At 40.0% G+C, this 13,516-nt stretch overlaps 1 protein-coding gene across 1 annotated transcript; it reads right to left on the bottom strand.

Moving 5' to 3' along the window:
* Positions 1 to 3,863: 3,863 nt before the first annotated feature.
* Positions 3,864 to 8,482, bottom strand: LOC102788066 (uncharacterized). Its single transcript, XM_006795262.2, has 2 exons — positions 8,399 to 8,482; positions 3,864 to 6,783 (listed from the first exon to the last, which is right to left on the bottom strand). The coding sequence occupies exons 1-2, from the start codon at positions 8,438 to 8,440 to the stop codon at positions 5,716 to 5,718; spliced, it is 1,110 nt and encodes a 369-aa protein (XP_006795325.2). The 5' UTR covers positions 8,441 to 8,482; the 3' UTR covers positions 3,864 to 5,715.
* Between the last annotated feature and the right edge of the window lie 5,034 nt (positions 8,483 to 13,516).

The following is a 13,516-nucleotide window of genomic DNA, read 5'->3' as shown; positions in this document are numbered from 1 at the left end:
CTTCTCACAAAACATTTAAGTATTTCTTCACTGAAGTCAGAGGTAAAGCCATGTGCTTAATTTGTGGAGAGCACATTGCAAAGTTTTAGAAAGATTATGGACCTGACTACAGAAATCTGTGAGTTGTGTGTGAAGAAAGGCAAAGAGCTTTCAGATACAGAATGGAAGGCAGATCCAGCATTTGCTATACTGTCTTTTAAAATTTCACCTCAGTCAAAGTTGTACATTACAATACATTAACAAATGTATTAAACCACTTGACATAAAAACAAGAAAACACAAAAATTTTCAGCAATCTGTCGAGACTTTAAAACTGGACATTATACTGTTATTTATCAGGCCAATCACAAATAAGTTGAAGTTTTTACACCCAAATCTGAGCCAGCACTAGTACACTTCTCTGAGAAGCCTCAAATTAATTGAGCACCACATACAACCACTAAAAGTAACTTTGTAACATATGGAACTAGTATATAATTTTAAAAAATCTTTCTTTCTTTTTGCATTTTTTCTAAAACGATACATTTGAAAATTATAGATATCAGCAATATTTCTATTTTAGCTTTATTAAATTCCTTTTGATTAAAGAGTTTTTACATATAGTGTTGGATTAACCTTTACAGAAACATATAAAATGATTTTCGTAGTTAACAGTTTCGTTCATTTAGGTCAGTCTAACGAATGTGTTAAGCGCTTTACCTCGTCATTTCTTATCAGTCTTATACGAGCCACTTAGCGACAATCAAACAGCCGGAAGTGGCCCGGGCAGGACAGCATCCAGAACTCGTCTCCAATCACCCAAAGCTCCCAAAAGTCACCAGATCATGTACAAATGAGAAGGTTGATGGTTCGATCTCTGGCTGCTCTAGTTTGCATGATAATGTATCATCGGACAAGATACTGAATTGCTCCTGATGCATTCATTAGGAAAAGTGCATCTATGAAAGAGGCATGTTGAATAAAGTGATTTCACTGCTCAAATAGAGTACTATATAAGAACCAGTCCACTTCCCTCTGTCTGTTGGCATACCTGTCAATCAAAATGTCCACCACCACCATGACTTTAAGTCTGACCAGTATCAGAATGGAGGAATTACAACAACAAAATCACTCAGTACACTTGTTATGAAGCAGAAAACTCCTTAATTTTACATGCTGACATGGCCATTTGAAGGGATTGACTCACTTTTGGAGCCTGCCTCGAGAGGACTATGAAAGAACTACCATTTTGTTTTTTTGTTGTTGTTTATTTCATTTGTCATTGGTTTCATTTTTTCAGCCCTAGAGGCTGCCAGTTGGACCAAACACATTTTTTTTTTACCAACCATCCAATCCCATTTGATAGATAGCTGTGCCTGTGCTCTGATCTGACAGACCGGTGATTCAGTGTGGGCTCCTGGCACTTGTAGAGTTATTGCTGCTGGGCCATGAGCCTTTAAATACATAAAAAGTTTCCTTCTCAGTTTTTTTTTTATTAAATATGAAATCACATCAACTATTCTGAAGTTTTAGAAAGGCTTTGATTTACAGTAGTAGAAGACTGCTGTGATTCACATTTCTCTGTACAGTGATGTCTTTATCATGTGTGGTCATGCTCCTCGACAGTGACCACACAACACTGTGGTCATGCCACACGTCATGTTTCGTGCAGTTGTCTCCACGTGCTTTTACGCCATCTTAGAATACAGCCAAATCTTGTGCGGCACAGTCAAGGCACCTGCTCCAAAGTCAGTATTTGAATGTCATGGACAACAACATTAGCCATTCCACTGAGCCCTATTTACAGTGTCTTTGTAGCTGAGGCAAGTGAGCGCAGGCCGGGCTATGTATAGGCTCAGTGTGAAGTGGATGAAGTAGGCTGACGACTCAGGGCAGATGCACACGATGAGTGATGGTGTCAGTCTGAGAAACCGTCTGTCGCCTTGTGAGAGATGGCTAAAGAGTTGACCAGCATGTTTGGTGAGTGAGAGGCTGCAGGCACCATGTAGTGTTGGAGAAAGCCATCTGTCATGCAACCGACAGCCAGGCTTACTGATACAGGCTTACTCTCACAATGTGCTTCCAGTTTTTGTCTGAGAGTTAGTGGTCGAGCAGACAATCTTTAAGAATGAATTTCTCACATATTTTACCATTTTATCTTAGTGAAAGTATCATGTTCATTTGGCCTATTCAATTCAGTTCAATTCAATTTTATTTATATAGCGCCAAATCACAACAAAAGTCGCCTCAAGGCGCTTCATAGATACAGAGAAAAACCCAACAATCATATGACCTCCTATGAGCAAGCACTTTGGCGACAGTGGGAAGGAAAAACTCCCTTTTAACAGGAAGAAACCTCCTGCAGAACCAGGCTCAAGGAAGGGCAGGGCCATCTGTTGCGACCGGTTGGGGTGAGAGAAGGAAGACAGGATAAAGACATGCTGTGGAAGAGAGACAGAGGTTAATAACAGATATGATTCAATGCAGAGAGGTCTATTAGCACATAATGAGTGAGAAAGGTGACTGGAAAGGAAAAACTCAATGCATCATGACAGGTTGTGTAAAGCGCTTTGGGGTCCTTACGGACTAGAAAAGCGCTATACAAATACAGGCCATTTACCATTTTGATAAAGTCTACTCTCCACTGCTGTGTAATCAATTATTGTAAATGTAAATGTGTGTAATTATTTGGAAAAAGAAAACTTTTCTGTGAGACACCAGCTGACCTGAACAACATAGCTTGGTTTATGCCACATTGCTTAAGAGCAGCATGTACGGTACTTAAGAGTTCTTCAACATCACATCACAACATCGCAAAACTATCGTCACACAACTTAGTATGACATTGAATTCTTTTAGTATTTGACTAGTGATTCCATACAAGCAGTTTTCATGTTCCAGTGAGCATCTATAAGTCCTGAAAAAGGCCACACCCTAAACAAGCTGCCATCCAATAGCAGTGCTAAGACACAGAAAAATACAACCATTCACACTCATGTTTTCCAGTGAGAACTGAAAATAAAGTTATGGCTCTTTCCTTATTTATTTAGGTAAAAGATTCAAAGTAACTGGCTGGATTTATTTAAGGTGAGACTTACTACTAGAAAGACTTTCACTAAAACCTTTAAAATTGTATTGTGTATGTTTGCTGTTCCACAGTAACATTTACTTCCATGCACTAATTTAATAAAATCTTTTCTCCAAATCCCATTTGTACGGAAGAGGATTAGGGCCACTGGGGAAAGAAAGTGGGCACATCTTTTTTTCTTCTTTTCCAGAATTCCGAGAAAAAAGTCAGAATTCTAACTTTAATCTCAGAATTCTGACTTTTTTTCTCAGAATTCTGGAAAAGAAAAAAATGACATGCCCACTTTTTCTTCTGGTGGCCCTAATCATCTTCCGTACATTTGAGAGGAGACCTGTTGTGCTGACATTATGTCGACCAGATCAGGTGGACATCAGTAACCACTGTTACATGTCAGGCCAATCCCAATGATTCACAGATTTGTGACATCTTGACAGTATTGGAGTTCTCCGGCACTTTATGCATGTTTTGTGTTGAATTACCCACATTCCAGTTTAGATTCACTTATAGAATATCCCAGGCTCTCTTCAACTTCAGCTCCTCATCTTTTGAAGCTAGGAGGTTCACATGAGCTCTCTGTATATTTCTCATGACTCCCTTGAAAAGCTCATCTTTTTGCCCGAGCTTTTCCTGGTGCAGACTCGTCTCTATCCATTCTCAAAGATGGCAATCTCCTCCATGATGTCGAGACTTGTTCAGAGACTTTTTTGATGACAGAACAGAGGGCATCTCAGTCCTTGAATAACTGAGTTTTTAGTCAGATGAAAAAAACCTCAAAAGTATGAAGGAACAAATCATGTGTGTTGTCCTTATGTTTATTCCAGTTTTCTGGTCCCTGCCCTGCTTTTTCCCACAGACAAGACTATATACAGACCGAAGACAGTATAAAACATGGATCATGTTTTACAATCCAAACAAATGTTGAATCAGATTGTGAACCTGAACCCTCTCTAGCTAACAACTTGTGATTAGCATACTGGGGATAATTCAATTCAGTTCAATTAAATTTTTATTTATTTAGCACCAAATCACAACAACAGTTGTCTCAGTGTGCTTTACATTGTAAGATAAAGATCCTACAATATTACAAAGAAAACAGAGAAAACCAGAATAATCTCCATGATGCCCCATCAGCAAGCGCTTTGGAGACAGCGGGAAGGGAAATCTCCCTTTCAGAAATTAATTATTTTATCAGTATGACCTGAAACCAGCAACTAGGGCTTTAAAATCACTAGCAGTGTTTACAGGGGTCACAGTTTCAGAGAGCTGAGAGTCGTTTTAAGTCCGTCTGTGAGCCACACTGGTTTCAAAACACCTCAATGGCATCTGCCACTGAACCTGAGTGACAAAGACCATAAAACTTCTTACTGTTCCAGGGTGTCACTCTTGAGGGCCGCCCTTCAGTAGAGTCTGTGAAATTAGTTCTTGTCATTGTTGACTTGTGTAGTGTTGTACTTAGACTGCCCTCAGAGGTCAAACACACTGCAGCTTAAGAAAACACTGGCAAATAGAAAAATGGTGCAAAGACAAACAGAACACAGTGGATGTTCAATAAAACATAAGAGAAATAGCAATAAAACGTAATAGCTGCGAAAGTGAAAGAAACCAAAACATGCTGAAAATCGCTCTGAAACAAGGACTCTAGTTCTTTACTAGAAAGGTTAACTTCTTAATATACTAACATGTTGTTGTTTGTGCTTTGTTTTTTCTTATTAGTCGGGTCCACAAGAGACAGCACTGCATATGCAGATTTTTAATGAGTGCAAAAACACTGCAAACAGTTATATCAGCCCTGGAGCCCTGGAGCAGATTTTGTTGCAGGTTTGGTTTGAAAAGTTTTACTTTTCTTGTTTATTCCTGGCCAGAGGTCACAGTTGGCATAGACTATAACCCTGAAAAAGCTTTTGAAGCTTTTCCTTTGGTGTTTATAAAACGCTGACTCCAAGCAGCAGATTTTCACTGGAGTAAACCTTCCAGTAACTGCTGTTTCTGACCACTTGGGGGCAGTGGAAAGAAGTTTTGGATCCACAGTCTCCTTTTTATTTCTAGAGCAAACATAGCACTTAGTTACCAAAGATAATTTAATGAATAAAGCAGACAGTATATAATGGCAGTAATGACAGTGAGATCACGGGTTCATACTTTGGGCTGAGTTACATCTCTAATGTTACCTGCCTGGCTCGTTTCCAAAAGCCACATTAAAGAGTGTGATCGAACAACAACAAACAACTCAGCTGGCATTCAGAAACTCCTGTAGCTGCCGGTAGGTTGAATTAATTCTGCTTAGAAAAGCAGAATTGCTTTAACAAATCAGAAAGAATGATAATTTAACAAAACAAATGCGCTCCCCACCTATCTACACATCTGATCATAAACCAGGTTTTTTCATTGCATTTTCTGTTCTTGGGCCACAAGAAAATCTTTGTGCCAACAGCATGTACAATACACCTCTGAGGTTTCATAAGCAGCTATTTTCACACTGGAGACATTTGAGTTAATTAAAAATAAATAAATAAGCACTGCCGAAGAGTAATCATTATGTTGTACATTTCTGCTTAAAATACTAGAAATCAGGTTTCCAGTTGGAGCACATTCCGGTCTATACCAGTCCTCTGCATGTGTGTGCTTTATGATGACATCATCCTATTTTATTAGAGACATTCCAGAGGGACTGCATTGTTATGCTTTGCGATCAAGGCTTTTTTCCTCATTAATCTGCAGTTAGCAGCACTTGGCTTCAGACTATCAAGTTCCTGTTCTCTGCTTCCACCTTCAGCTGACTGTCGGTTCAGAGTGCAGCTTGCAGATTGCTTACTGCCATCCTCCTCGTGGCTCTTCCTGGCACTTCCGTTCTCCCAGGAGGACGCAGGTGCAGGCGGCTGTTTGATGCCTTTCCCAACATGTGGCTGTCCTCGAAGAAGCCTCTCTCCCCGCCGCCCTTTGCCTTGGACACCTTGGACCAGCTTGCGCTCATCTGCTGATAATCCTAGTGTTGACGTGTTTGAATTGCACTGATCCTCTTCTAGGCATTGTGCTCTAGTCAGCCTCAGCCGCCTCCAACCTGTCTCCTCCTGGAAGTTGCCAGGGCTGTGGCACGCCGCCTCTCTGCCACATGCAGCCTGAGCTTTAATTTGAGGGAAAAATGAGGGAGGGTTAGGTTTGCTGCACAGAGGAGCTGGGGTACCTCGACACACCACATCCTCCAGATGCTTGTGTCCATTCTGCTCTATGGGGTTGGCGCGCGTCAGCTGTGGCCTTGCTGATTGATTTTGCTGCTGGGCTTTGACTGGTGCAATGGAAGCAGAAGGAAATGCCTCTGCTTTTACCAGTCTTTGCCTCATGCATGATTTTACCTTCCTCGTATGGGTCCCATCCAGCTTACAAGAGGCTGGGTTGGGTTCTTGGTGGATAAACTTAAGCTTTTCCTTCTGAGCCTCCTTCACCTTCTCTGGCAGCTCCAGCGGGGCAAGTTTCAGGGGTCGTCTGAGGGCTTGAATCTCAGTCTGGTTTTCTACGTCAGGCTTCGGAGACTTGAGAGCTAACAAGTCCAGCTGTGGCAAGCCTTCCTCAGTAGGCAAGGAGGTCACAAGGTGACCCGCTGCCTCCCTTTCATGGCCAGGTGCCTTGGAGTTGCGGTCCTTTTTAGCAGCTGGTCTCAAGTTTTGACCATTCCGATGCAACGTGGTATTTTTAGCTTGAATAGTCAACATTTCTTCTTGCTGCAAAACACCATGAACAAAAGACACGTTATTGACTCAGATGAATCATACAATAAAAAATAATGCGACTTCTACCAGTTATAATTTTGAAAAACAACTTTTTAAGAAGTCGTTTGATGGCAGTTGCATTACTCTAAGGATGATAAATCGTTTCCGCAGTGACCTGTTAGAGTTAGGCTAACCCATACCCTTCTTTTAACTGAATTTTCAGCTGTTTTGTAAGAAGAAAATTACAAAATATGCTTGTTTGATTGGCTGAAACACGTTCTAACTCCAACTGGGTCTCTGATGTCTCGGTGGATGTTAGGATGCTCGTTATTGTTAATATGGGCAGTAACTGGGAGAGCCAGGTATCTCTGTAGCTCTTAAAAGCTCATTAGGATGGCTGTTTCGAGGAACTGTTAGACTCAAGTCATTCTGGAAAATAACTGAACACCTGGATTTGGATCCATTTATTAACGACTGATTAATATTTACAACTGCCAACTTGAACATCTATAATAAACTGAGGAACTATTTGCTTACTTACAGCATTGGCTGTTTTAAATTTAGAAAGTCATCAATACAGATCCCTACTTTGCAGTGAGCGTTGGCTATGGTCATAAATACACTTAATGGTGCTGTCACTGTGATCAGCATGGAAATGTAATGAAATGTTAACACATTTGTTTTTCAAATGCTGCACAGTGTCCTTTAGAACAGTGGCCACAAGCCTGAAGTCTGGGAGAACAACAAAAGGCCGTGAGATGAATATTCAGATGGAAAATCAGAAAGTTTGTGATACACGGAATGATTCCGTCTTTAGATCTATCCAGTTTTTTTATATCCAGTTTTACTGTGTACAGTGAGTCTTATTAAAATATTTTTTTAACACATGAAGGGAAAATTGCTCTTTATATGACAGAAGCTCAATCCAACCTAAAAATATCTCAGTTAATAAATTTTAAATATCAGTTCTGTCAGAAGAACTGTTGATGACTTTACTTTGATCATATCTGCACATATAACTAAATTAAATAAATGCAACAGACAAATCTGTCTCTCAACACATCCAGTAAGATAAATATTGTTTTCACTCTTAACTTCAAAAGTTCCTCGTTCCTAAGCCAAGGCTGTTTAAAGGTTTATTACACTCACATCACACGCTTATGCTGCTGGGTTATTACTGCACACCAAAAATAAATAAGCTAGTACAGTTCACACGTCTTAGCTTGGGATTTTTTTTTCAATTTATTCATGAATTAAAGAAACATAGAATGAGAAGCAACAGATTATACTGGAAATAAACAGTGTCTGTTTTTCAGTGCCTGGTCGACCAACTACACTCAAAAGAAACAAAAAGGCTTACTTTAACTAATTCAATGACATATAATTTTTCCATGTAAAATGTTCAATTTAATGAAATCTGATCAAATGAAACTTAGTTGATTGGTCTACTTTCAGTTTTTTTTCCTTTAAGTTGTTTCATCTGGACAGTTACTGTAAAGCTTATTATTTATGCATTATTAGAAGGTGATCTAAGACATAACTGTAATACATGACTACATCTGCACATGCACGTTGACTTTCTCATAGATAACAAGTCACTGATGAGAATCAGTGTAAGGATACTCACAGGTTTAGCAAACATCTCTTGCTTGAACTTTAGTTGAATCATATCTCGCAGAGAGGAGCGTTCTTGTTGTCCCTGCTTCGTTGGACCGTGCCACCCGGGTGAAGGCAGTGCCACTATAGTTCCAATGGATTTTAGCAGCCTTAATGTCATTACACAGATTAGGGTCACAATAAGGCACAGTGATCTCTGCTGATCTCCAGCTTAGCAGCCAGTGTCCACACTCACTCTGAGTTCTTCTTGTTTGTTTTCATTCCCCTCAGCAGGATTTTACGCTAATAAAAGATGAGTAGCACCTTTCTGCTCAAATTATGACTGAAAAGTAGCAGTAATTTTCATTTTTCACTGACCACCAGATGGTGCCAGAGACAACCTTTGAAGAGCACTGTGACCTCACTGTTGCATACATAACAGGGCCAGCTGTGAGCTGCAAGAGACCTGCAGAAATTTGATTCTAACTTATCAAATATTAATATAATCATAAAACAAACCATGTTTTCCTCCTAAATAACAGTAAGTTTCCATTTGCACACATTATAAAAGAGCTGCTTTGCATTTTAAGATTCCAACCTTAACAGATTACTATCTGGAAAATCTCTGATTACTCACAATATTATGCCGCATACATACAGCTGGAGCAAACAGGGAGTTCTGTGACAATTCGTAACCGATTGAGCTAAATATCACACAGCCCCGCGTTACATGAAGATAAAGATGACACTGACGCAGGCTAAATTCACAGAAGAACCTCTCTGGAATGTAAAAATGTCTGTCCAAGTTTCCTAAAAACTGAGCACCTGAATGGTGATTCTGCTTGAATTATCAATTTCACTTTGTTTTCATCTCATGTGCACTGTCACAAACTGTTTGGGGTCACTAAGAAATGATCTTGCTTTTAATGTTTTCATGTTTTTACATGAAAACATAATGAAATGCCTTCAACAGTTAAATACAGATGCATTCAGTCACCTTTAATCATTGCTCACTGGGCGATCGTGGCTCAAAGAGTTGGCAGTTCGTCTTGTAACCGGAAGGTTGCCGGTTCGAGCCCCGGCTCAGACAGTCCTTGGGCAAGACACTTCACCTACCGCCTACTGGTGATGGCCAGAGGGGCCGATGGCGCAATATGGCAGCCTCGCTTCTGTCAGTCTGCCCCAGGGCAGCTGTGGCTACAACTGTAGCTGCCTCCACCAGTGTGTGAATGAATAGTGGAATTGTAAAAGCGCTTTGAGGGCCCCGAAAAGCGCTATATTAATGCAATCCATTATTATTATGATCATTTTTAATGGAATATTGGCACAAATGTACAGCAGCCATGGAGTTTTTGGTTGCTGAAAATCCGGTGGAACATTGTGTAACCTAATGCAAGTTTATCAGGGTAAAAGGCTGATCGATCATTAGAAAAACCCTTTTACAATTATGTTAGCACAGCTGAGAACTGTTCTGCTGATTAAAGAAGTCGTCAGGCTAGCTGAATGTCCGGAGCGTGAGCAATTACAAAAACAGAGTCATCTTCATTTGTTTAAAAGAAACAAAGGATATAACTCAGCGGACATGATCTAAAACATAAAAGTTTTATGATACTACTTTATACTATTCCCTTCTTAGAAGCTAAATGCCTTTAACCAACGTAGAAAGAGAAGTAGGAGACAGAACTAAGCATGAATCCCTTACAGGTTCTCAACTGGCAACATCATTAACATATGGCAACGTATCCATGAAGCCACAGTCTCATTGTCAACAGTGAAAAGGGACGTATTGCATTGACAACTAGAGTGCTAAAAGTCTGCAAGGAGATCCTCTGAAGAAGGCAAACTTTTAAATGCTTATTTCTAACCTCGTCAGTTTCTTAGGATATTTATCTGATGTGATCATAGCTCCAATTCACTTTGCAACTCACCCGGTTAATAGATTTTCATAAAAAGACTTTTGACCTTACCCCCATGTCATTATAAAAAAACTAATAATTCTGCAGAGCAAACAGCTTTATATGCAGATATAAAGCTGTTTGCTGATATATATATCAGACTGAACGCGTGACAGATCATAACTGTCTGGTTTGAAGAGTCACACATTTACTTACCAATGTAAGATGGTTCCTTTTGGTGATACTATTACATCATCTGCAGTTCACACAACACATTGTGGGATTAAAAATAAGGTGGGCAAAGAACAGATGTTTTTGTTAACTGAATTCAGCTGGCTGTGGTGTGGATATGTGGCCAAAGCTGAAATTCCTCTGATGTTCACTTCAGGCTGCCTCCACTTCACTCCATAGAGTCACTGAAATGGGCCGAGCAACCTTTATTTTTGTAGCCCTTCTTAATGAAATTATCAGTTCAATTCAATTCAATTTTATTTATATAGCGCCAAATCACAACAAATGTCGCCTCAAGGCGCTTCATAGATACAGAGAAAAGCCCAACAATCATATGACCCCCTATGAGCAAGCACTTTGGCAACAGTGGGAAGGAAAAACTCCCTTTTAACAGGAAGAAACCTCCGGCAGAACCAGGCTCAGGGAGGGGCGGCCATCTGCTGCGACCGGTTGGGGTGAGAGAAGGAAGACAGGATAAAAGACATGCTGTGGAAGAGAGACAGCGATTAATAACAGATATGATTTAATGCAGAGAGGTCTGTTAACACATAGTGAGTGAGAAAGGTGACTGGAAAGGAAAAACTCAATGCATCATGGGAATCCCCCGGCAGCCTACATCTATTGCAGCATAACTAAGGGAGGATTCAGGGTCACCTGGTCCAGCCCTAACTATATGCTTTAGCAAAAAGGAAAGTTTTAAGCCTAATCTTAAAAGTAGAGATAGTGTCTGTCTCCCGAATCCAAACTGGAAGCTGGTTCCACAGAAGAGGGGCCTGAAAACTGAAGGCTCTCCCTCCCATTCTACTTTTAAATACTCTAGGAACAACAAGTAGGCCTGCAGAGCGGGAGCGAAGTGCTCTAATAGGGTGATATGGTACTACAAGGTCATTAAGATAAGATGGGGCCTGATTATTTAAGACCTTGTATGTGAGGAGCAGGATTTTGAATTCAATTCTGGATTTAACAGGAAGCCAATGAAGGGAAGCCAAAACAGGAGAAATCTGCTCTCTCTTTCTAGTCCCTGTCAGTACTCTTGCTGCAGCATTTTGGATTAGCTGAAGGCTTTTCAGTGAGTTTTTTGGACATCCTGATAATAATGAATTGCAGTAGTCCAGCCTGGAAGTAATAAATGCATGAACTAGTTTTTCAGCATCACTCTGAGACAGGATATTTCTAATTTTAGAGATGTTGCGCAAATGGAAGAACGCAGTCTTACATATTTGTTTAATATGTGCGTTGAAGGACATATCCTGGTCAAAAATGACTCCAAGGTTCCTCACAGTGTTACTGGAGGCCAAGGTAATGCCATCCAGAGTAAGAATCTGGTTAGATACCATATTTCTAAGCTTTTCAGCGCCGAGTACAATGACCTCAGTTTTATCTGAGTTAAGAAGCAGAAAGTTATCAGGAAGTTAGTTAGTTATCAGGAAAAGCATCCTTTGTAAAATTCTCCAAAATCCAACATGTGGAGCGACCCACTGTGGCAATCCCTTGTAGACTGTCCAACAAGTTTTAGTTTCAGTTTTGCTGAGTGAAAGTCTGGTATTGTGTTAGTCTGTAACTCATCTCTAATAAGCAGTTTGTGTCTGTGTAATAAACGCTCTACAGTTTATGGATATAGCTAGCTTATCTCTAGCTGTCTCCCAATTTAACATACTAATCGAACCCCTTGTCCCATTATTTGTCCCATTAACTCCAATAAAGCAACATGTGGGGAGGTCAAAATGCTAATGTTGAGGCTTCAAAATTCAGAATTAAAATGAATGGGTGTTGTCATGTGTTTAATTCTATCGCGTAAATGTATGTGGTTTAAAACCCAGTGTAATAATTTATAAAGCCCCCCTACAAAAAATATCATTTTAACTTCACTGATTACAAAAAACAAAAGGAAATGTAAAAGAAAATGAAATTTTGCATGATTTGTAACCTTTGCATTACCTTAAGAAAGGGGCGCTGAAGGTGCTGTGTAGACATGTCTGCTGTATTATCAATCTTCACTGGAATTTAATCCCATTTCTCTTCACTTCATACGTAATTCTTCTCTTTTTCAGTCTAAATATCTTGAGACAATCAAGACAAGACAATGATGTGCTGTGTGCTGCCTGCAGGAATGTTTGCAGATCTTAATCACCCTCCTTTTGCAGCTTGGTTTAAATTTTAGCTCTATTACTCCGACATCAGCCTCATTCGCTGCATTTAGAAGCAGACTTTTCCTAAATAGATGAGACTTGTGTGAGATTAGTTGAACCATCAAATATACAGACAGACTCAATCATCATTTTTAAAAATCTCCTGTTCTCCATTGTCTTGTTCTCTTGCATCCCTGCCCTAAAAACAAAATGTCAGCACCTGCTTATTGCATCATATTATTGGTGTGGTGGAGTTGGTACCACTGCAGAACAACTTGGCTCTGCTTACATGATTATTTGAGATGCAAAATTACAGGCTTACCGCCAAGAGAAGGCCTCAACGCCCCTCTGCCACTGTTCTTATTGTGTCGCCCTCTGTGTTGCCTGACGTTCAGGGCTGACAGTATAATTACTACGGTGTGGGAAGAGGATAAAAAGGGATGTTTGTTCATTCTCCCACCTACTAAACATCCAGCTGCACCACATGAGCCACTCACAGAGAAGAAGGTGGCGACTACCAGAAATCCTTCATAACATAAAATTGAATGCTTACAAGCTGTACCTTATTGCTGTATACAGTGTCGTGTGCAGAGGACTAGACGTACTAAAAAGTTAAGTCCCAAGCGTCTCTGGCTCTTAAATAGTTTTCATCGTGCTTATCTGACAGACAGTTCAGAATTTATATTTAAACAAATATGACTTCTCCTTTGTGGAGTCCCTCAAGGCTCAGTCCTTGGACACCAATCTGTTTCCTATATATATGTCATCCTTGGGTAATATACTTTACAGTTTTAAAGGAATTTCCTACCATTGCTATAGTCACGTTCAGGTCTAGCAATCTCAACAGCTTCTCCTACCTCAGCTCATGTTTTTATGCTATCACTAATTGAAAGT

Source organism: Neolamprologus brichardi, chromosome 22 (genome assembly GCF_056152115.1).
Source record: "Neolamprologus brichardi isolate AB-2024 chromosome 22, ASM5615211v1, whole genome shotgun sequence".
NCBI classification, from domain to species: domain Eukaryota; kingdom Metazoa; phylum Chordata; class Actinopteri; order Cichliformes; family Cichlidae; genus Neolamprologus; species Neolamprologus brichardi.
Note: the sequence above shows the minus strand (reverse complement) of the source record. Positions and strands in the feature narration are given on the sequence as shown.

Bases quoted from the DNA above. Each gene is read 5' to 3' on its own strand.
- LOC102788066 (XM_006795262.2), bottom strand. From the start codon at position 8,440: ATGATTCAACTAAAGTTCAAGCAAGAGATGTTTGCTAAACCT. The intron at 6,784-8,398 runs GTGAGTATCCTT...GGTGTTTTGCAG, and splicing joins AAGAGATGTTTGCTAAACCT to CAAGAAGAAATGTTGACTAT.